At 38.6% G+C, this 21,547-nt stretch overlaps 1 protein-coding gene across 1 annotated transcript in view; it reads right to left on the bottom strand.

Moving 5' to 3' along the window:
* Positions 1-1,712: 1,712 nt before the first annotated feature.
* The window catches only part of ERP44 (endoplasmic reticulum protein 44), a 47,534-nt gene continuing 27,699 nt past the window's right edge, over positions 1,713-21,547 (bottom strand). The window contains exons 5-12 of the mRNA XM_053933547.1: positions 17,504-17,688; positions 16,990-17,105; positions 13,210-13,267; positions 11,782-11,898; positions 8,014-8,125; positions 7,421-7,562; positions 4,361-4,463; positions 1,713-2,294 (exon numbers count right to left, since the gene is read on the bottom strand). Coding sequence (XP_053789522.1) covers positions 2,193-2,294; positions 4,361-4,463; positions 7,421-7,562; positions 8,014-8,125; positions 11,782-11,898; positions 13,210-13,267; positions 16,990-17,105; positions 17,504-17,688 — 935 coding nt within the window. The 3' untranslated portion in view covers positions 1,713-2,192. The remainder of the gene's footprint in view (positions 2,295-4,360; positions 4,464-7,420; positions 7,563-8,013; positions 8,126-11,781; positions 11,899-13,209; positions 13,268-16,989; positions 17,106-17,503; positions 17,689-21,547) is intronic.

Genomic DNA, 21,547 nt, shown 5'->3' with positions numbered 1-21,547 from the left:
CAGGTAAAAGCTCAAGTGCCCCTGAGCAGAATGGGCAAGCCCAGCTCAGCTTCAGCTGTTCAACATCCTGCCTGCAAAGAGAAAAGGCACTTGAGCACTGGTGCAGCTGGATCAGTGGTCATCAAGAACCCAGGAGAATCAGGTCCAACTCCAATGACTGCACACCAAAATTACTTGAGCATGTAACTGTCATAAAACTGTTACATCTAACTCTCAGACTAGTGCTGGGGATGCCAAAGCTCTGGGAGCAAGTCCTTACCCTCAAAAGCATACTTGGATTAAGGAAGGACAGAGGGGGTTAATCTCTTTCACTTCCTAGCTGAAAGCAGCAGCCAGTGGACTGCTGGGTGGATCATGACCATCTCTCTTCAGAAAGAGAAGTTTAGACATCTTCCACCAAACAGCAATTATAAATCCCATTCCTCCAATAATCTCAAGGAAAAATAGGAACCTCAGAGGAGAAAGGTAAGTACTTGCAGGTATCATGTAAGAATTGACTAAAATTTCAGGTGCCAGAACTCCTCCAGAAGTTGCATAACACAACCTGCAGATAATAGGTGTTAGCCTTAAAACCACACCCTGCTCACATCTTTTGATTCCAGCTGAAAGGCAGTGTGACTCAGCTGCCAAAAATGCTTGATTTGTGATGAGATGGAGAATAGAGCAGGAGAAGACCTGGCTTTCAAGCATTTTAAATGTTTGAAAAATCTGCTCAAAAATGCAGATTCACAAAACCAACAAAAAAGTATAGCTGTAAATAAAGCTTTGCAATACTGTTTTAGCTCCCAACTCCACAGCTGCTTAGTCAGCTGTAGCTTAGTGTAGTACCAGCAACTCTGTCCTCAGAAATGCTCCCTAGAAATCTGCTGTGCCTGGTGCTGCAGGGGCTTGAGTCAGGAGCCTATGGTGGGATCAACTTTTGCAACAGCTGCACAGGACCATGTACGTCCTCTGTCAATAACTGAGCCAGTGGCATCAAGCTGAGAGGCAAAATGGTCCTGAGCAGTGACTGCACAGGTTGGGGCACTTCCCTAAGTAAACCTGAACCCAGTGTTCCACCTGTCCGGAGAACAAACTTGCTTCCAAGGACACTGAACCCTGGGGCCCAAGTCACAGACCTACAGTCTGTGCATTAAGGGTACACATCCAGTAATCTCCAGCAATGCAGCACAAATCAACAGAAACTCTGCCATCTCACAGTTTCTGTATGTTCACCTCACCTAGCAGCTTGAAGGTTCATTGAGAAGAGCCCATAACAGAATGCCACAAGGAAAATTGTAATTCCTTCTTCAGAGCAGAATTCAAAGACTACACAGTAAGTAAGGCACAAGCCAGGCAAAGAGAATAACAAAAATTTTGCAATGTTTGGTTGAACAGTGTCTGCCAGGAAGGCAGGGACGCAGAAGGAAAAACGTACCCAGAGACTAATGGTAATAGAGATACAGATATAAATTTAGGACTGACAAACTCAGATGCCAGCCGAGTTCTAGTCCTCTCTGATTTGAAAGGTTTTTAACATTCCTGTCCTTTTACCACAACCATGTGGGCAGCGTAACAATCTTAGTTCCAGGAAATCGGAGCAGGTCAGTACAGCCCCTTCATTCAAAATACAGCCATTATCATCAGAATTTTTCCTCTCCTCACTTGGTATTTTAACATTCCAGATTGTTTAATTGCTTAGACATTTACAGCCAGTAAAGCACCACACAAGATTCTGTAAAACTTTAATTTATTCCCCTCCCAAGTATCCAGAATAGAAGACCCTCTTAAGTTGGAGAAAAATGTGACAAAGAAATAGATTACCAGGATAGCTGTTCACAGAAGAAAAAGCACATACTACCAAGGTTACACAGAAACAACCCAAAAGTCCTATTTAATGGGATAGTGCAAGTTAACAGCATGTCTCTGGCAAGGATACCTTCATTTGGATTATAAAAGTTTTACAGAGTTAGATCAAGAGTCTGGATGGGTCTCTGATATTTTACTATAGCATTAAGAATGTTCTGTTTGAAAGATGCTGTACAGAATGACCCACCAAACAAATGTATTTACAAGCCTGGGGAGAAAAAATTATTTTTCAGTTTATTCAAAATAAAAATACACATAGAATTATGAAAATATAGGTTTACTATTTCCACCACATAGAAGTCAATGCTGCTGTCTGAAAGGCTTGTAAGATTATTTCAAGTTTTTTAAAGTTCATCCTTTTCCCTCAATAAGGTGTACCTATGTTCACTGGGTGCCAGTTTCTGGAATGAGCTCTCTGGTGGACTGCTTGCTAAATCCTGAATTGGCTGAAAGAAAAACAAACAATAAAACTGTTTGTTAGATTAATAATCATTCATCTCCGTTAAAAGAATTTCTAGCATTATGGGAGTGCACAAATGTCCTGCATTCTCACAAATTGAGTTTGGGGTTTTTTTGGAATGCATGTTCCAAGTCCCAAGTAGGTGGAACACAGCCACCGACACACACACATGAATTAAGCAATTCCAGTTAAGGATATTCCTTTTGTTGTAACATCTCAAGGCCAACAGCCATCACATGAGTTTCTGTACAAGCCACACAGAAGTATTTCAAATGTACCCCACTCTGTATTTGCTTGAATCTACCACTTGCTTTGGGGGTAGTCTAGATTTATCTGTATGTGTCCAGGGCAAAAGTGACATCACTGCAAAAGTGTTTTAGAATTACTTTTCCATGGAAACTAAAAGAAAACACCCCATACAAAAAATACATGCAATTCAAGGGGCATAGGAGACTCAAAACAGCAGCCTCCAGTTTAGTGAAGGCCAGTATTTATTTCCATTGCATCCACACCTTCCACAAGATGGCAGGATGCCATACAGAGATGGGAATGTAAACATCCCAGGTTTTGTGTGCATTTTTCAAGGCAGAAATGAGGCAAGAGCAAGCCTGCAGCTCTGGGTCCTGTGCCTGTGCCCAGACGAGCAGGCAGCTGGATCCAGGGACTCCACAGGCTTCCTCCTTCCCTGGCCAAGCCTCCTCCTCAAGGCAAGTGCCTGGCCTATGCCTCAGTCTCCAGCCCTTATTTCTGCCCCTCCTGGATGGCCTGAATTCTGGTTGCTCAATGAATTTCTGAGAAACACAGGGAACTACAGAGTCAAATGAATTACTGCTGAGAAAATTCAGCCCACGTGTTTTCACAGCCAATCATGACAACATTTAAAAGCAGTCATTCTCCTAGCCAAGGCAAGGCCTCCAGGGCTTTCACACTTTTAAATCTTTTGAGCAGGGAAACAGGAGGTTGCACTCAATTGACTTAGAGCAGTGCCATCTTTACCACATTCCACAGATGAGCAGGAAAAGGAACCTGTAGCTATAAATAGTTTCTGTCCCTCAGCCATGGAATGGCCCAAGACTCCCCAACACTAGGGCACCACGGCTCCTCTGGGACCAAAGTGGCCCTTTGAGCCCTGGACAACACAATGTATACCTTGAAATAAGTGTTTAAAAAGGGTTCTTTCTTTGGAGGGTGCCCAAGGTAGAGAAAATGTTCCCTAACAGTTAAATTTGCACTTTTCAGCAGGACCCCAAGCATGTAAGCTGAGTGGAGTATCAAGATACAAGGCTGATTGAGACACCATTAGAAGACTGCAATAAGCAGAGGGAATTGGGGCTGGTCATGTCCTTTCTTTTCTCACACTGACTTTTCTCTGGAGAAGGATCTAGTAGTTGTGTTGCTGAAGAGATCCCAGAAGTGACTTCCAGGCATGTAATTGCACAATATGACAAGCTTTGAGCAGAACCATGAGGAAATCAAACTGACAAGTGCAGCCTGTGAGCACTGCTAATGCTGTTTGTCAACCACATTAATGAAAGCAGTAAGGCCTATTACTGCTCACCCATCCTTTCTTGATGCTCTAATAATTTGCCTCCTGTTTGCATTGGTAATATATAAAACATTCAATCAATTGTTGCCTCCCCTTAGAACAACCCTCTAGTAGTGTGTTGTGTGGGAAATAATGCATCTATGATGGATTATCAGCTTTTGTACTGAAGTCACAGGAGAACCTTAGAGCAGTTCTATGAAATCAGAACATTCATCCAGCCCAAGATGTCCTGTTTCAGTGGAGAAAATAAATATTCTTAAACTCTTCCCTTATTCAAAGCAAATAGGTACCATATTACCCCTAACACCTAGTACCCCTAATACTCTCTGCCTTTACTCAAAGAAGGCTGAGGAGCCAAGCAAAAATGGTAATGTTATGCTTCTGTTAACAGATTTTCAAAGACAGAAGTCAAAAGTACAAATATAGTAGAAGGCATAGCTCTGACAAAGAGTAATAAAAAGGTCTTTACTAAACGGCCAGATGAAATGTATTTGTTGTAACCTTACCTGACCAGGTGCTACATCAGTTGGATCAGGGCCATGATGAAACTCTCTATGCAATTTTCCAGAATGCAAGTCTAGTACAAATTGCTTCAGTTTACCTGGAACTCTGGAACAAATTCAACAGAAACATCCACATGTTCATTACAAGTTAAGTCCAAACACAGGAGATTTAAAGTGCACTGCTTAGAGAGTAGCTAACTTCTGTTTATCTAGCACACTATGCCTATTTTTAGGTGATTAATAGAGGACAGGGAGCCACATGGTTTGCCAAGGTATCCCACCAGCTTCTTTTTCTATCCACTGTCTCTTGAGAACACAGCAAGTATTTCATCTTTTCAATAACTCCCACAGAGCTGTACCAGCCAATAACTTCATTGTGAAGTCCCTTCAGCTCCCCACTAACTGTAATGTAAGAGGGAACAGCAGGTTCCAAATGCACAGTTTAGATACAAATGACACTTGGGGAGCACTATTGACAAAACATCTTTGAAAGGCTCTCTACTGCCTCAGCAACTGCACATACACCACAGATAAGCACTAAGAGGATATCAATGTAAATCTAATCTGAGATCATCTACTGTCACCCACAGCAAACGTGCTAAACTACAGCATCCAATTTTATCTGTGAAATGTCAAGTTGACTAAAAATCTCAAAGTGAAGAGTTAATCTAGTAAGTATAAAAGATGAGATAAAACTATAGTGTGAGCACTGCGCATGAAATCTAAAGATAACGTGAATGGACACATGTTTTGTAGGGAGTCTTCCATGAAACTAATTATTACATTTAGGAAAGAGGAAGAAAGTGTGGTCAGACAGACTATCAGCAATATATAAGATCATCAGAAAACTCTACGGATAAAATGCAGCAAATATTGATTCAGAGGGTATCATTACAGCGATGTCTGTAACCAGTCAGTATTACATTGGTACTTTAAGGGGCCTCTTCCCATCCCAGATGAGATCATGAATTAGTACCAGTGGAGAAAAGGGGGCTAATTCCAGCCTGGTTATAGGGACAGCAGACTTACTGCTCCCTGCTCTTCCTCGGGCTCCTGCCCTGTTCTAGGTCAGGCACGTTGCTGGAGACATTCTCCTCTCCTAATGCAGCAAGGGCACTCGGTGCCTGCAGCCTTGTGTAGCTCAGCCTGTTCTTGCTGAGAAGCTACAACCCATCTGCTGGACACTCCCTGCTATCATTTCCAGCCTGGAACAGCAGGATGAATAGGGCCAGGTGGCCAACAGATGAGGATAAAATAGTGATGGTCTCATTTGCCTGCCAAGTGCCTATTCTCCAAAAAGACAATGAGCTCCCTAAAGAGAGAGGAAATCTTTTAGTAGACCAGCTCTGAAAATGCCATATCCAAACCCTATTGGCTGATGGCAGCACTAAGGTTACAAGAGACAGCCTGGGGCCAGTTTATGAAAGAATCCAGAAGGTTACTGAAGTGATAGGTGAAAGTCTCAGAATTAAGATCTTACTTACTATTAAAAAATAAAACCACAATACAAAGCCACCCAAGAAACAACAAAAACATCCAAACCACATATGCACAAAAGAGTATCTTCCCAGGAGCTCCAAGCTCTTCTTGTTCCCAAACTGTGTTTTGCTATTTCTATGTATGAGCTCAACCTTCTAGAGTAAGGTTGAGTAACTATTTATCATTAGGCAACTGTCAACAATCCTGACATCTCTCTTTCAGCTTCATTTGTAAGTGACAACTGGTACACATCAAGCAAGTAGCTCTCATTATTCTGACAGTGTTTCACAGAAACTGAACATTTGAGAAACATAACATCAAAGTCTAAACTAAACATCTCTTCTACCTCTCTGCAAGACATTAATTTGTTTTAGGGCTCTTTAAAAAGTGCCAATAAAAAGAGTGGTTTTAAAATGCAAATATCCTATTTTTTTTGCTAGGGTGTGCAGTGAATACTGTCTTCCAAAGAAACAGAAAAATAGTCACTTATCAAGAATTTCAACATACATGGCTTCAGATATTTGAAAAGCACTATTCAAGATACATCAAACAGAGACAACATTTTATAGATAAGCCTGTGGAGAATTGCACAAAGAAGCTAAGTTTGAACTCTCCTCCCAGATGTCAGTATCTCAGGTAGAAGAACGTCTCCTGGAGTAGCAGAACTAGACATGATATTACATTCACATTGCATGCTAAGTCTGAGCTTTGAATCCTTGGTTTTGACAAAAATGAAATACCCAGCCCAGATATCTAAGCAGGAGTTAGCAGGCAGTGTATGTGCAGCTGCCTCCTTCGAGGCAGAAACTGGAGATTTTTTAACACCCAACCAGAAGACAAAGACAGAGCACTTGTCTCAGGCTGAACGCCCCTGAAGAGAACATTTACACATCTTCATTCCTTGACTGGCCCATGCCAGAAAGAACATCTGCTTCCAAGGCCGCGCACCATAGTCAGGCTGAGGTAATGATCGTTATCACAGCACTATTTCACCTAAGCACCCTGGTACTTTGCTCTAACTGTATTTTACCCAGATAAACATGCCAGTGATTGGCCATTTTCCAAGTTGCACATGGAAAATTTCACAAACCCACACATGTATTTCTTTGCCAGCTTTCCAGGTGTAGACTAATGCAGGAAGGCTAGAATTGCACTGCAGGAAAACCCAAACCAGCAGGCTGGGAATTCTTACATGCTGCTTTTTACAGTAATCCCTGAATAACACAGTACTTCTCATTCCATGTAGTATTTTCAATCTTTTCAAGTTGAGATATCTAGATCACTATCAAAAATGCTATGCCAGGCTCCAAATGCCTAACCATGATGGAAAACAGCAAAACTGTGAAAGAAAAGATCAGCATCTAAGAACTTCACATGAGATTCTTTTCTTGCATAAAGTAATATGACTCCATTTAAACAACGACTTCACGCCAGCTCATCCTGCTATAAGGCTCTGACACTAAATCACACAGAGGCAGCCTTAGCGACCCCAGATTTACTCATCTTCCTACCACAGCAGTGATTAAAGTATGAGCCTTTTAACTTGTTCTTCTCAAATTAAAATACACCAAGAAAGATACTTACGACAAGTCACTGAAGTCTGGAAAGACATACATGTGCCTGAAGCTATCAATGGCAATGACAGGGCAGTCTGCTGGAGTCTTCTGAATGTGGAGGAGTGGATGCCTGAATTTGTCACAGTCAGCATGGAGGAAGTTTATTGTACCTTAACATTGTGAGCAGACAAAAACCCATGTTAGGATTTTTTAATTATTATTGTCTTGAAACCACTTTCCTAAGTATTATAAAGGTGGAGATATGAGATAGATACAACATACAAAACCTGAAAATAGGTCTTAATAAACACCACCAAAATAATACATTTTCTTAAAGTGTGTTTTTTTCCATATTACAAACTGAAGCTTTGTTTAATGCCCTCTCAAAACACATTAGATCACTCAGACAAGAAGGATTTCTGAAAGTTACTTACTAATAAATTGTGCATCTATTTTAATAATTTCCAGAGGAGTTGGTCCTCACTGTCAAAAATGCATCAAGCCCTTCAGTCTCAAAAGCTTGAAAGCTACAATTCTGTTTGGCCTTTGCTTCCACTCCACTGAGTAGTCTGAAAAAAATTATACCAGTAAAACCAAGAAGTAGTGGGAATTACTACAAACCTTTTTCACCTATTAACTGCCGTGCAACCTCCTGTTGGAATTTCTCTAAACTCTCCAAGTCATCTTTCATGTGGAAAAGTATGAGAAAAGGAAGGCCTTCTTCTGTCAGTTCCTGCACAAAAAACAAAGGACAAACTCATTTCTTCCATTTCTTAAGGGCACCAAATTTAGCGATTCCAACAAATTTCAAATTCAGTGATCTCTCCACTTTAAAAACAGACAAAAAGCAAGACTAAAGATGTTAACTGCTGACCCGTCCTCCGAGATACTGAAGTGATACAGTCAACCATGTTTCCTCCCTTTTATCATATACAACAGATAAAGGATGAAAGCAAGTAATTATCAGCATTTTGGGAAGGGATACACTTTCACTGGAATACTTGTGCAAAAGAAATAACTTGATTCTGAGGAAACACAGCAACTCCTGAGAAACCACAATAAGGCCTGAGCACCATGGTTGTTTAAATGCTACAAAAGGCCGAGGGTGTACTCTAGAACCCAGTTCTAGCTTATTCACATAGTAAATTGGTGCTTTCTTAGTGTAACACAAGAAGTGTCTTTGAATAACTCTATTCCCTCCTCGCTAAAAAAGAGAAAAGCAGAAGCTAATGACATAGCCAGAGGAGTTATGATCAAGTACTGCTCTCCTGCTAGTAACTGTGTCCTGACAGCTATCCTTTGGTCATCCTTTGTTGGACAGACAAACTTTAGTTCCTCACATGAATCTGTTCTTGCAGCCCAATGCCTTTTAAAGACCTCTGCCCACAGACAGATAAATACAGGATTGCCTTGAATAATTTATTCAGGATTTTTCTTTTACTCAAACAAAACATAAACGCTTGCTCCAAACATGATTTTTGTTAGCTCAACTCACTACAGCCTGACTGAAGAAATAAACATTTATCATCTAAGAAATGCCTACAGTTGTCCATCTTTCATTTGCACAACTGGTATAACAAGCCAAGTGCTGCTATTGCTTTGATCTAGCCTACATCAGCATAAAAACTGTGCTTTTGGGGAAAGATAGTAGTGGCTTATTCTGCTACCAAATAGAAGGATTTCTTCAGATATCTTCAATTTGCATTAAGTTGAAGGAAAGGCTTCCCCTATCAGTAGGCAGCCAGTTACACAGGGTAAATGAAATGGCTCTTTTTCTCCCTTCTTGCTCTCCCTTCAACCAAGTCCATCAGGTAAGCTGAAGCATGGTCTTTTAAACAGATGACTGCAGAGATCCTCATAACTTCAGTGCTCTTGAAATCCAAGCTTCCCAATCCATCCCTAAAACAACTAATCATATTTGCTCATTCTCATTTTTACACACACACACATTCAGCTGGGTCTCACCCTCCTCTCCTACTATAGGATGGGAAAAAGTCTGTTTTGTACCACTACAATTATGGCTCCATTTCCCTATTCATTTCAGCAAGTACATTTCCAGAGGGAGAACTCCTAAACAGCTTGGTATTCTGGCTCTAAGGTCTTCTCTTGCTTGCAAGCAGCTAAAATGACAACCTCAGCAAGTTACATTCACAAGATCAATTCATCTCCAAACAGGCTGTAAGAACAGCTCTGCAAACCTTGCTAATTTTAGCCCTTCTATAAGATACCTCCCTTTGTTTCCTGTGCTATTCCAGCTTTCATATCATGTCTCACTGACCAGGCAGGACAAGTGGAAGCTCCCTCAAAAGCTACCGTGTTGTTTGGCACTAAGAAAATAGAAGCCTTGCCATTAGATCTCAGCTTCCCACATCACTTCTATGTGCCTTTGAGAAGCTTCCAAACCTCACAGTTCAGCACCACCGTTGGGACGGCACAGGTTCACTGCATCCATTTAACACAGAACTACACAGCCTGATTACAGGTTAAACAGGGATTTCTTCTAAATGATATCCTGATCCCAACAGCCTTTGCCAGTCAAGCCCAGGAACTGTCTTGAATGGGCAGTCCTCAAGCAGAAGACTCTGCTTCATATCTCAATTACTATGTGTTCTAGTATGTATTCTAGTGCCATCAATAAAGTTTAACAGTCACAGCACTCCATATTTTTATCTTGTAATATTGTGCAGTATGCACAATAAGAGTCCATTTTAATAACTGTACAATCTCAGGATTCAGAAATAACTCAATTTTGGCATGTTTAAATTTGTTTAGGTACCAGCAACACTGAAATTTTTAAACAAACTTTGCCAGGCAAAATGTCACATTGCAATTGTAACTATCTGCCTAAGCAAACAGGAATCAAGGGTTAAGGGAGCAACCAGAGAAACCACAACAGAATGTGGTACAAGCTAACAGTGATGAACCTTGGCTTCCAAGGCTCAGAATCCTGTTTCACCATGGAAAAAGTACACTGAGTATCTACCACACACTTCTAAAGATGTTAACATGTGGCATCTTTTACATACTGAGTTGCAAATGAAGAATTAAGATTTGTTAACTATCAGAACTGTCCAATAAAAGCTGGCAGGATTGACTAGAAAACAGTCAATAAACATGGCTTAGTTAAAACCACCCTGTCCCTCCCACTGCCATAAAACCTGAAGTGCTGCATGTGCCCAGAACAGCAGATTCAGGATAAAAAGAATTAAGTGTGCAAAGTGTGAATGAATCATGACTGATCCTCTGGTTTCTCATCCAGTATGGACAACATACTATAATTTGTGACAAACCTTGGGAAAAATCTATCAGACAAATCTGTTAGATTTTCTAACACATTCTGTACCTGTGTATAAATACTCCTTTTGAGATGCTACAAGCTTAATAATTTTCTAAGGACTTTTTTCATGTTATTTATTTTACAAAGAACAAAATAAAATATGGAGTTGGATATGGACAAAAGAAGAATAAGTTACACAAGAAAACAAAAAAGCCTCGAAAGAAATAATAATGAGAAGAAAAGAGATGTTTAGAAACAAACTCCAAAATTCCACCTGACAAATTGCAGCCAAAAGAAGAAAAGCATGGGAAACAACACATGAAACGAAAAAGATTAAGGTACCAATGCTTTAACACAGATTGTAAATAAAACCCCCACATACTTTTCATTACCATTTCCAGAAGATTCCATGGTCAGCCACCATTTAATGTGCTTATTTATAAGATAATGCCTTGGAAGTGGTTAATACAGTAGTATTTTTCTACCACTCACATTAACATTAATGGGAGGGAGCTGGTGATGTTTAGCCTGGAGAAAAGGAGATTCAGGGGAGACCCTATTGCTCTCTACAACTGCCTGAAAGGAGTGTAGCCAGGTGGGGGTTGGCCTCTTCTCCCAGGTAACAAGTGACAGGGGAAGAGGAAATGACCTCAGGTTGCACCAGGATAGGTTTAGACTGGATATTGGGAAAAAATTCCCCACTGAAAGGGTTGTGAAGACCTGGAACAGATTGCTCAGGGAAGTTGTAGAATCACCATTCCTGAAAGTGCTCAAAAAACACGTGGATGTGGCACCTGGGACAAGGTTTAGTGTTGAGCACAGTGGTGCTGGTGACTGCTGGACTGAATGATCTTAGAGGTCTTTACCAATCTTAATAGTTCTGTAATTATAACTTCTTACTTTGGTAGTGTATGAAACTACTACAGATCTGCCTCCAGTGAATTTCAAGAGTAACCTCAAAGCTCCTAAAGAATGAAAAGACATTATCTGACAGCTATTTTCTGTCTAAACCAAAATACACAAAGTTCTTTGATGTGCATTAGAGACCTTGAAAGAGACATTTTGGTTTCAAGAAAGAAACCCCAAATGTAGAATAATAGAAAAAGTCCTACCTCCCCATTTTCAAATGTGATTTCCCGAACTAGTGGTACACATTTATCTTGTGTCCATGCATAAATCAAATCAAAATTGGTTAGTGAGCCTAAATACACCATATCAGGAGCATTTTCCTGTTGAAAAGAAAAATACAGTAGGATGAGAAACAGTAAAAATTACATTGCTGCCTACAAAGATTACCTACTCAATATGAAATAACAATATTCATATAAATATTTAAAACAAATCTTATATCAATATTCAACCTTGTACATGCAAGATTTCTATTAAATATGTGATAAAAGTACAGATGGAAAATAAATATTACAAAGTATAATTTAAGCAGTCAATTCCATTTTATAAGACACTTTATAAATAATGGGAGATACTTTGTTTCCAAATTAGAGATGCTTCAAATAAGGGCTATTTAGATTTCTGCTTTCTACTAGGCTGCAAAATAATATCTCCAGACCTAAACTAAATGCAGATAGTGAGCTGCTTCAGTGAATGCTGATAGTTACAGACTCATCAAAACCCCCTCCTAATGTCCTACAGGACTTGAAACTGGTATTTTACATTTGCTTTGCCAAAGAGATATGAATAAATAATAATTTTCCTTTATTTGCTAGTAGTTTTAACTTGTAATTCAGTGCTAGCATCCTTTAATTTAATTACAATTTTGGTTACTATAAAGTGAAGCATGACTTTGCAAGCTGCGGCCATGATTAAGCACACCTTAATTCAGAAATGCCATATAAATTAGGTAACTTCATAAATTCTGTTGTTGGCAAAAAATAAAAATGCTTTGAAACTCCCTTCCCCCTCAGGTCTATTTGCATCTATTTCCTCTTTTGTGAGCAGCTCTTTTCATAGAGTAAATTTGAGAAAGGAGCAGAGTTTTAGATAGTATGCCTCTATAAAGCAATTCTTGCAGATTTTCTTCTGTACTGGATTTGTCTTCCAGTAAAACTATGTTTATGAGAGTTTGTTAACCCGCAGTTAATTTTTTTTTTTTAATTAAAAGATGAGCTCTTAACCCTTGTGGACTAAGGCATACCAGACGGTTAAGTAATAGTCATAAAAATACACAGTAATTGTCACTTGCTTTGAAAAACATGAAGTGTACCAGCTTCACAGATTTTAAAGAGTTCTACAGAACACACATGATGAGTTGACTGTGTTTAAAAAAAAATTAAAATTTTAGACATGGATATTTCAAACTATAGGTTTAGGTTCTGTGCATTAACTGTTAACACATGAGACTGATCTTTTTCATTGACTCAGAAACACTAACTTCTATGACACTCTTCCTCACCCTATTTAGTGATGAAATAAAACTAAGATCTGAGATGCAGTAACATACTGAATGATCTGAATACAGACTCCATTAGTTTGTATTCACATATAATCACAACAATCAAAATAAAATACACAGTTACACTTACCCCTGGTGGCTTGTAGATTACATTGTCTCCGGTAAATCTCTCTGCTTTTGAAATAGCCCTACAACAAACCAACCAGTAAGCATGTCTTGGTACAGACAGATAAAATAACTGAGATACCAAAATTAATATTTTAATTTTCTATCCTCTTCTTACTTTTTTTTTCCCCTTTACAATTTGAGAATTAAAATCCTTCATTTTTAAAGTAAACTGTAAAGTGACTCCATAGAAACTTGGCCTACCTAGATAAGAGGCATTAAGGGAGTCAGCAAGATGCAGAAGTCTGGACTAAAGGCATCAAAGTGACAAGTGATAAATGCCAGGACAATTTTGGGTAAAGACCATCAAAGAATTGAAAAAAAATCTTGAGGAAGCAAAGAGGAAAGTGGATTCTTGTTTGCATTTACTCTTCCTGTTCCACTGTTTCCACTAAGAATTTACATCTCCTCTACCCTGACAGAGAAGGGCTTTGAGGTGTTCTACAGGCACAATGAGAAAACGGATGGCAAGTAAGCCCCCACTGTCCATTTTACCCTCAGGTGTGTACCTCTAAGACATACTGTTCCTCCTTGGTATTCAGCTTATTACCTCACCTTGGTAAGTTCCTCTCTTGCCTTTAGAATATGTTACCCCAAATCACAGCAAAGTGCCCTGAAAGCTGCTATTTTGTACCCCGAAATTATCATCTCTTATTCAAGCAAGTTGGAACAGCTGTGCATCCAATGGAGGAGATAGAAAAGAATGAAAAGTCAAATTATCTGAATCTCTCTCACAGCAAGATGAGCTACATCTTCCAGGGGTCTGAACAATGTAGAGTGCTGAGAAAAATACAGACATCATAAGGTTTAACTCAAAGTACCTATGTTTTATTGATTTCTTTTGATCCAATTATCCTTTTCTTAGCACATACAAAAGGTGCCTTGCAGAGTTATGTTACACCACCAGTATTTGCATCAGTTTAGAGATGCATATTTTAAAATGCATTTTTGTATTCCCAACATGACTCTCCCCATAATGTGAAATGAGGCTTCCTAGTGACAATCATCACTGAGGTAAACCACTTGCATCCCAAACAAGCCTTCATGGAATAAGAAAGTGAAGCCACCTGCCCAGTCATTGCTTGCTAAGCTGATGATAATCTATAATGAAATACATGCTCTAGGGTAACCCTGTGGTAGAACCCAAAATGTCCTCTTCTGTGTTCTTCCACTCCAGTAGCTGCAGCTATGACTGATTTTTTTTTCAGATAACTCAAATGAAGTGGGGACATGATGTGAAAATTCCAAATGCCTGAAGATATACCTTTTTAAAACAACTACTAAAATGGAAACACTTCAGTTTGCATTTTGTCTTTTTTTGAAGCAGTAATGTACAAGGTGAATCTCTGGAAAGCACACAACCCCCCCCCCCCCCCCCGTCATATTTACTTGCTAATGTAAAATTAAAACAGATTTATCAGTTTTGGCCATTAATTACTTATATTTCATAATAGCCTTTTAAGATAAGAGTATTTTTGGCTTTTTTTTCCCATGAGAATGGGAATGAGAATGTTCAACATTCTCTTCCATGTTCACAAACATTAGATTCATTCCTCTCTATTTCTAAAATCTACCTCTAACAATCTCTTCATCCATATCCTCCCGCTTACAAGTCTTCTTTCAATATTCTTGTTCTGTGGTCACTTCAGATCTTAACAGAACTATAAGGACCAGTTAGTTAAGAACAGTTTTAAGTATCAAAATCATCTGCAACTAAGTACTATTAACAGAGTTTTTAAATAAGCTATTACAACTACCTAAAGCCAGAATAATTTTGGCATAATGGGACAGCTCTGCCTTGACAGAAGTTAGTCAAGCAACTATGTTTCTCCTGTCAAATTGATTGTTTTATTTTAGCTTAAGAGAAATTTGAACATGACCACTCACATAATCTCCCCAAATCATGTAGCTGTTGAACTCTGTCCATAGCAAAACCAAAAGTCCTTTCCAGGGCTGTTAGGATGCTCAGTCAAAAGAGTTCAGCTGATCAATGCCAGCTCCCCATGAAGAATTTTGCTATATATAATCTGAATAAAAAACACTGATCTGTAGACAGCATCTCCCTTGGAAGTCTTTTCACATACAATTTTTGAGGAAGCTGAAGAGCCTCAGCTACTGAGACATGAAAACATTTAGCTCCCAAGGTTGCTGTTGGGAAGGCTGCACTTTAAAACACTAACAGCTCCAGGCTACAAAGGGAATGGGTGTCTGGAGATAAGAATAATGATAAACCTGCTGTGCAATCTGTATTTACATAGGCAGGTTATCAATAATCAAACTGTGATCCATTCCACTATGTCTGCTTATTTCTTATATCTGAACAAAAAATAAAAATAAACCTCCCATAGAACCTACTTCAAGAACAGTGCCTAACAACCAAGTGGTTCTTCTCATTATAGGCAATTGACAAAAACAGCAAACCAAAGATGAACAGACTCAAAAAACAGGAGAGTGAATGTTGAAAGTAGTGCTATCTTAGTAATAATTTTTAAAAGTTATTTCTGAAAAGAGTGAGAAGTTGAATGAGGGGCAAAAAATAATTTTAAATTCTAATAGCAATTCAGAGTGGCTGTGCTGAGAACAAGGATGGATGCAGCCATCAGAAAACACTTGAGATAATGGCACTCACCAGGGATAAGAGCGACAGACCTACAGAGCACAGATTTACAAGTCATGGCCAGGGCTGCTTCCACACTCATAGCAGTACCTGACTGGGGACTGAAGGAAGGGAAAGCCACATGCAACCCTGCACTTTGCAAACACTCATCCCCACCCCAAACTATTTTTAGAGACATATTGGAAGAGGCATCAGGGACTGACAACAGGTTTTGTTCGAACAGATGAAACATTTTCTACCTTGATACATCCTCTCAGTTTCTCTGCTATTCTCCACTACATCCAATTAAAAAAAAACAAAACAAACTCCTGAGGCAATTCTGTGCAGCAAAAAATCTGGCATAAACCATGCAAATTCCTGATTTTGCAGCTCTGAGTAGACTGGAAACCACTACAGTCATGTTAATGCTCAATCACTTCAAACTGGGCAGTGCTGGCACATTAAACACTGCAGAATGAATCTAGATTTTAATATGCTACTTAAAAAGTGAATCACTCCCAATCCATTCTTCTTTCACTGAATATTTTGAAATATCCCTGTAAATTTGTACAAGGAGAAATCTGAATTCCTGTAGATTTTTCTTCTACACTTATATTGTGTAGCTCACCAATGCATTTTTCTTTCTAAGCTATTATACTGTGCAGTGACATAAAACCTGCATGAAAAAGGCCCAGACACAGAAATTAGGTATTTTGGAACAAGGTCTGCTCCCCTAACAACAAGAGGAAATGAGTAAGCAACTACATTCCTTAGAGACAAAAGGAAAAAAAAAAAAAAAAAAGGGGGGAAGATTGAAAAAAACCCTCTCCCTCTAAAAATGCAGGTTTTTGGGATACAAATGTCTACCATTCCCCCACCCAAACTTCCTCAGGTACATTTAAACTATACTGACAAAGAATGGTAAAAAAAGAAAAAGGAAACAAAAAATAAAAGTTAAATTTCACAGCAAAAATTAAGGCTAAGAAGAGTTTTGTCCTTCTATCCCCTCAGTGTATTTACCTATTAAGGTTTAGTCTCTTCAGTTATACCACACTGAAAATAATAAAGAAGTCTATTTAATAAAATTATATAGACCTCATTAAAAGAATTTCAATAATCAAGTCATGAAATCAAGAAATTTCAACTTACCCAAAGGCAGAGAGGAACACACAATCATCATGCAAAATATTCGCTACTCTTTCAAAGGTTCTGTAATTATCAGAGTCCTTTTGCTCAAAGTACCCAATAATATTTCTTCTGCTGCGCTGTAAAAACAAAGGTTGAATTAAAGCTTGCATCAAATTATCAAAAAATGTCATTACTCCCTATAGATATTAAATATAGAGATGCCATTCGTTCAACAGTTAGTAAATGCAGAAATTATTTCTTTTTTGCCTTTTCAATATTCAAAAGAATCCTTGTGAGTATTTTTTGGTGAGGAATATTAAAAGTATCTTGTCAAATACAACACATGATTCTTTTAAAATTTTTAAAAGCAAGATAACTTAGCAGTGGAGTGAATGCAGCTCAAAGTGACAACATTGAACTAACTTGTAATACTGCAAATGATTCAGTTTAAAAAAAAAAACTATAAGGTACTGAACATCCCACAGTTCAACACTGAAAAAAAAATCCAGAGAAGGAATAAAATTGAAACACTTACATCAAGAGAACTGATTTCTTCCAAATCCTGGACCTCCCGAATAGGGTTACTTTTCTGCTGCCTGATGTAATCTGCTATTGCTGTCACAGATCTCTGGCCCCTGTATTCCCTCTTCATCATCATGCCATTCCGGAAGAGTTTCAGAGTTGGGTATTTGCTTATCCTGTACCTCTGAGCTATATCAGCTAAAAAGAAATTAAGAAAATTAAAGCAAAGCCCTACAAATACAGAAATATACTGAACATGGTTTCTTATGCGTGTACTGAACATGGATTCTTATTCTTATGTGGAATCTCTGAACCAGCAGTTCTACATCTTTAAGTAACAAAAAGACAAAACAAAAACAAAAAACAAACAAACCCCAAAAACAAACAAACAAAACCCCCAACAAAAACAAACTTCCCCCAACAAAACCCACCAAAACCCTTTACACCTAAATTCCTCCCACGTACTGATCTTCATAAAGAAAAAAATTACCAAAATCTGCGTTAAGCAAAGACTCAACTTGGTCATGTATATTCATTTAGTACACTTCCTACAAACAACTAGGAAGGCAAATTTAAGAGCCTAACAAGAACATGAGAATCTTCAAAGCTTGCCAATCTCAGTTAATTAACCCACTTGAGAAAATATTAATAAAATTAATCATCTTCTATTTTTATTCAAACTTAGGATTTTCATCTCAATCGCAATGCTGGAAATATAATTTTCATGTCTAAAATGTTTGAGAATGCAAACCCTGTGCAAAGTATTTTTTGAAGGCTGTGAAGGCCAGAAAACTGCTGTCACAGTTCTGAGATGTTCAGGTTTTGAACAAACACTAAATTCCAGGTTTCTAGATTAAGGCAAACACCTCTTTAGTCAACTAGTAACATCATTCACTCCAAGACAAGTCTTCATTCACATCTATACATGCAGTCCAGTCTTCTAGACTTGGATCACACAGAGCTTCACAGAAAAAAAGTAACATGTATTTGCTCTTGTTCAGCACAAGAGCACTAGTGATTTTCACCTTTATCTAACAGCTCAGCTGTTTATTTATTCACAAGACTTACAAATGTAAAAGAATAAAAAGATAAAAAGGCTTTACAGGAAAATCAGAAGAGCAGTACAGAAGAAAGCTAAGCAGAATAATACAGTCCAGTTTCCCACACATGTATATCCTGTGCCCCTTAACTTCAACCACTACTCAGGCATTAATGGGGTTCCTCATCACATCCCACCAGAGTTCTTAACATGCCCCTTTGTCCCTCTTCCACTTGGCTAAATCACTGGGACACAGCAAATTGCAATAGGAATTGCAGCTAGTTCCCAGGCACACGTTGATGGGGAAGCTTACACATACCACAGCAAGTGATTCATGGCACACTGAGCAGGATCCAGCTGCCTTGAGTTTTTAAAGCAACCTTTGTTATGGTGTAGAAACTGGGTTTGTGCATCTCCAATATTCAGCAACTGCTTTAATCAAAGTTTTTTTAAGTACTTAATAGCTTTGAATGCTCTTCCCCCTTTTAGATGTGGCTGAAGTCCAGCAAAAAACTTGACAATTTTATGAGGAGGAACTGAAGAAATGAGTTAACCAGATATACTTTCGGTTCTTAGGAAAGCAAGAATAAAAATAAACAATAAAGACAAAGTATGTAATGTAAGATAGATTTCCATAAGCACTTTCCTTTGGCTTTTGCTTTGCTTAATTATTCCCACCTGTTCACTCCTCCCCTGGAAATAAATATAGGGAAAAAAAAAACATCACAGACCCTGTGAAAACTGTTTATCTTCTTTTACAGAGTGGGATGCAGTTTACCTATACCTCTGGACCTAAACTCAACTAAATGCCCCTCAAATATGCCCACCTTCCCCAAGCTACTTAACTATTTGAGGAGACTCATTCCAGTCACCACAATTCCCCTTCTTTTCTCGCTCAAGGAAAGACAGAGGTGGTGAATTCAGCAGACTGATCTATCCTTTGGAGACAAAGAAGTTTCATTCAGTTGACAGAGACAGGAAGGCATGGCAAGCATGCCCTGTACACATCTTTACTTTTCATGGACTCCTTACAAGTCACAGGGTACCCTTCAGGTGACCTGGATTAGCCCACAACAGGAAAGCAACCAAAAGGGGTCCATGAGCACATGTGGCACAGAACTGAATGATGTGATAACAAATCCACTCTGACAAAAACGTCCCTTCTCAGTTATATATTTACCACAAAGTAGATTTGCTTACTCTTCTACTACACTTACTACACTTACTCTTCTTTAAAGAGAATGGAGAAGTCTGAATTCCATGCTGCCTGGACAACTCTCAGTGAAACCAACTGCTGCTAGAACAATACTAATCCTATTTGCAGCTTTAGTTACTGAAAACAGTCTCTGTACCAGTTGCACAGCTTAGATGAGTCTGAGAACTGAAAACAAAATGTGCATAGCAAAAGAATAAGAATCAGGTCTATTCCATAAAAATGTTCTCTAACATCTCCCAAGTAAACTCCAAAGCTTCACCAACTTAGCCCAGTTCCTAAAAAGCTTTGCATCACTATAAAACAGCACAGAATTCAGCCTATCAATTTTGACTAAGAGGCCTTGACTTGTTTCCTAAATATCCCAGAAGTGCATTTCTTAATGCACTAATTACAGAAAAAATTAAGGTAAAACATTTTATGTCCTCAGTGAAGAGTACTTCTATTTCAAATTAATATAAATTTCTCCATGGAAGATGTCAATATATTTAACAATAATGAACATTAGATTAATAATGTTTTCTTCCCTTAAACTCTACCATGTTTTAGTTGAAGTACCTAAGAGCTGCCTGCAAGAAGGTGGCAAGTACAGCAGGGGAGGAATCACTTTCTATTTGCTTGGTAGAAGAAAAACAACATCTGCATGCCAGGCATTTGCTGCCCTTCTCCCCTGCTGACAGAAGGACCTTTGGTCTGACAGTACATGAGTTGATGCAACCTTGACCAATGTCTGATAAGGGACAAGGAGCACAAGGTGTCCGTGTCAAGATTTCACAGAAGCACACTGCGATTAACGACTCCTCCTGTTACAGACCTGCACAGTGAGAGAACACAAATCCCCACACTTTGTCTCACAACATGGACCCTTGTCCCTCATGTTATTTCCACAGCTATAGGAGGATGCAAGAGTTGAAGAATGGACATTTAGGGATCATGAAGGTTCTCCAAGATGGAGATTGCAGTACCTAAGGATGTGGATCTTCATTAAGGGCTGAAGTTGTGTGAAAAAATTAATGGCAATAAATGCCCACTATCAAAGCTGAATTCAAACATTATTTCATAAGTCAGTACCTGCATGATCTTTACAAATTACATTGAGATTCCATGAATGCTGGTATTTGAACTAATACAGAGAAATGACACTCCTACGCAAGTAAGTATTTGAAAACCATCTTTTTACAAAAAATAAAATGCAAGTACATGAAAAATTGTTTGAATTAATTCAAAAGGCAAACAAAGTAAACCTTAAATGCTTCATTAGGCCCTGGCATTTGATACAGGTAGAGTTAGCATAAGCAGTGCAACTACAAAATTAAATTTTTGTGTATTTCTAATTTTATATTCCTTTTAAAATTAGAAATACACAATGCAAATACATGGAATATTGTTTGAGCTCATTCACAGCTTGCATTAGTTATAGTAAATCCTAAATTAAATTTAAAAATATTTCCTGACACTCCCACTGCCCATTTTCTAATGAGAAGAGGTATTTGAAACAGACAAGGGCAACCCACCTAAAAAAAAGTCTCCCAACTACAACTTTATGACTTTTTATTTTCTTCAGACATGAAGGTACCTAAAAGGAATAAACCTTGGGTCTGTATTTTGCTGAATTAATCACTAAATCACAAATCTAGTGTTTGTGCTACCAGAATAGTTTCACATCAGTTATGATAGGAAGTTACCAACATACTTGATCGTATTCTTTTCTTCTACAAATCAGAAGCTTTGAGCACAGCAAAGACTGTTGGATTCAGATGATTCTTCTCCCCATTTTGCACGTTTACCTGTTCACATGCAACCAT

This window comes from Vidua chalybeata, chromosome 1 (genome assembly GCF_026979565.1).
Source record: "Vidua chalybeata isolate OUT-0048 chromosome 1, bVidCha1 merged haplotype, whole genome shotgun sequence".
NCBI lineage: Eukaryota > Metazoa > Chordata > Aves > Passeriformes > Viduidae > Vidua > Vidua chalybeata.
This window is presented reverse-complemented; position numbering and strand designations above follow the sequence as displayed.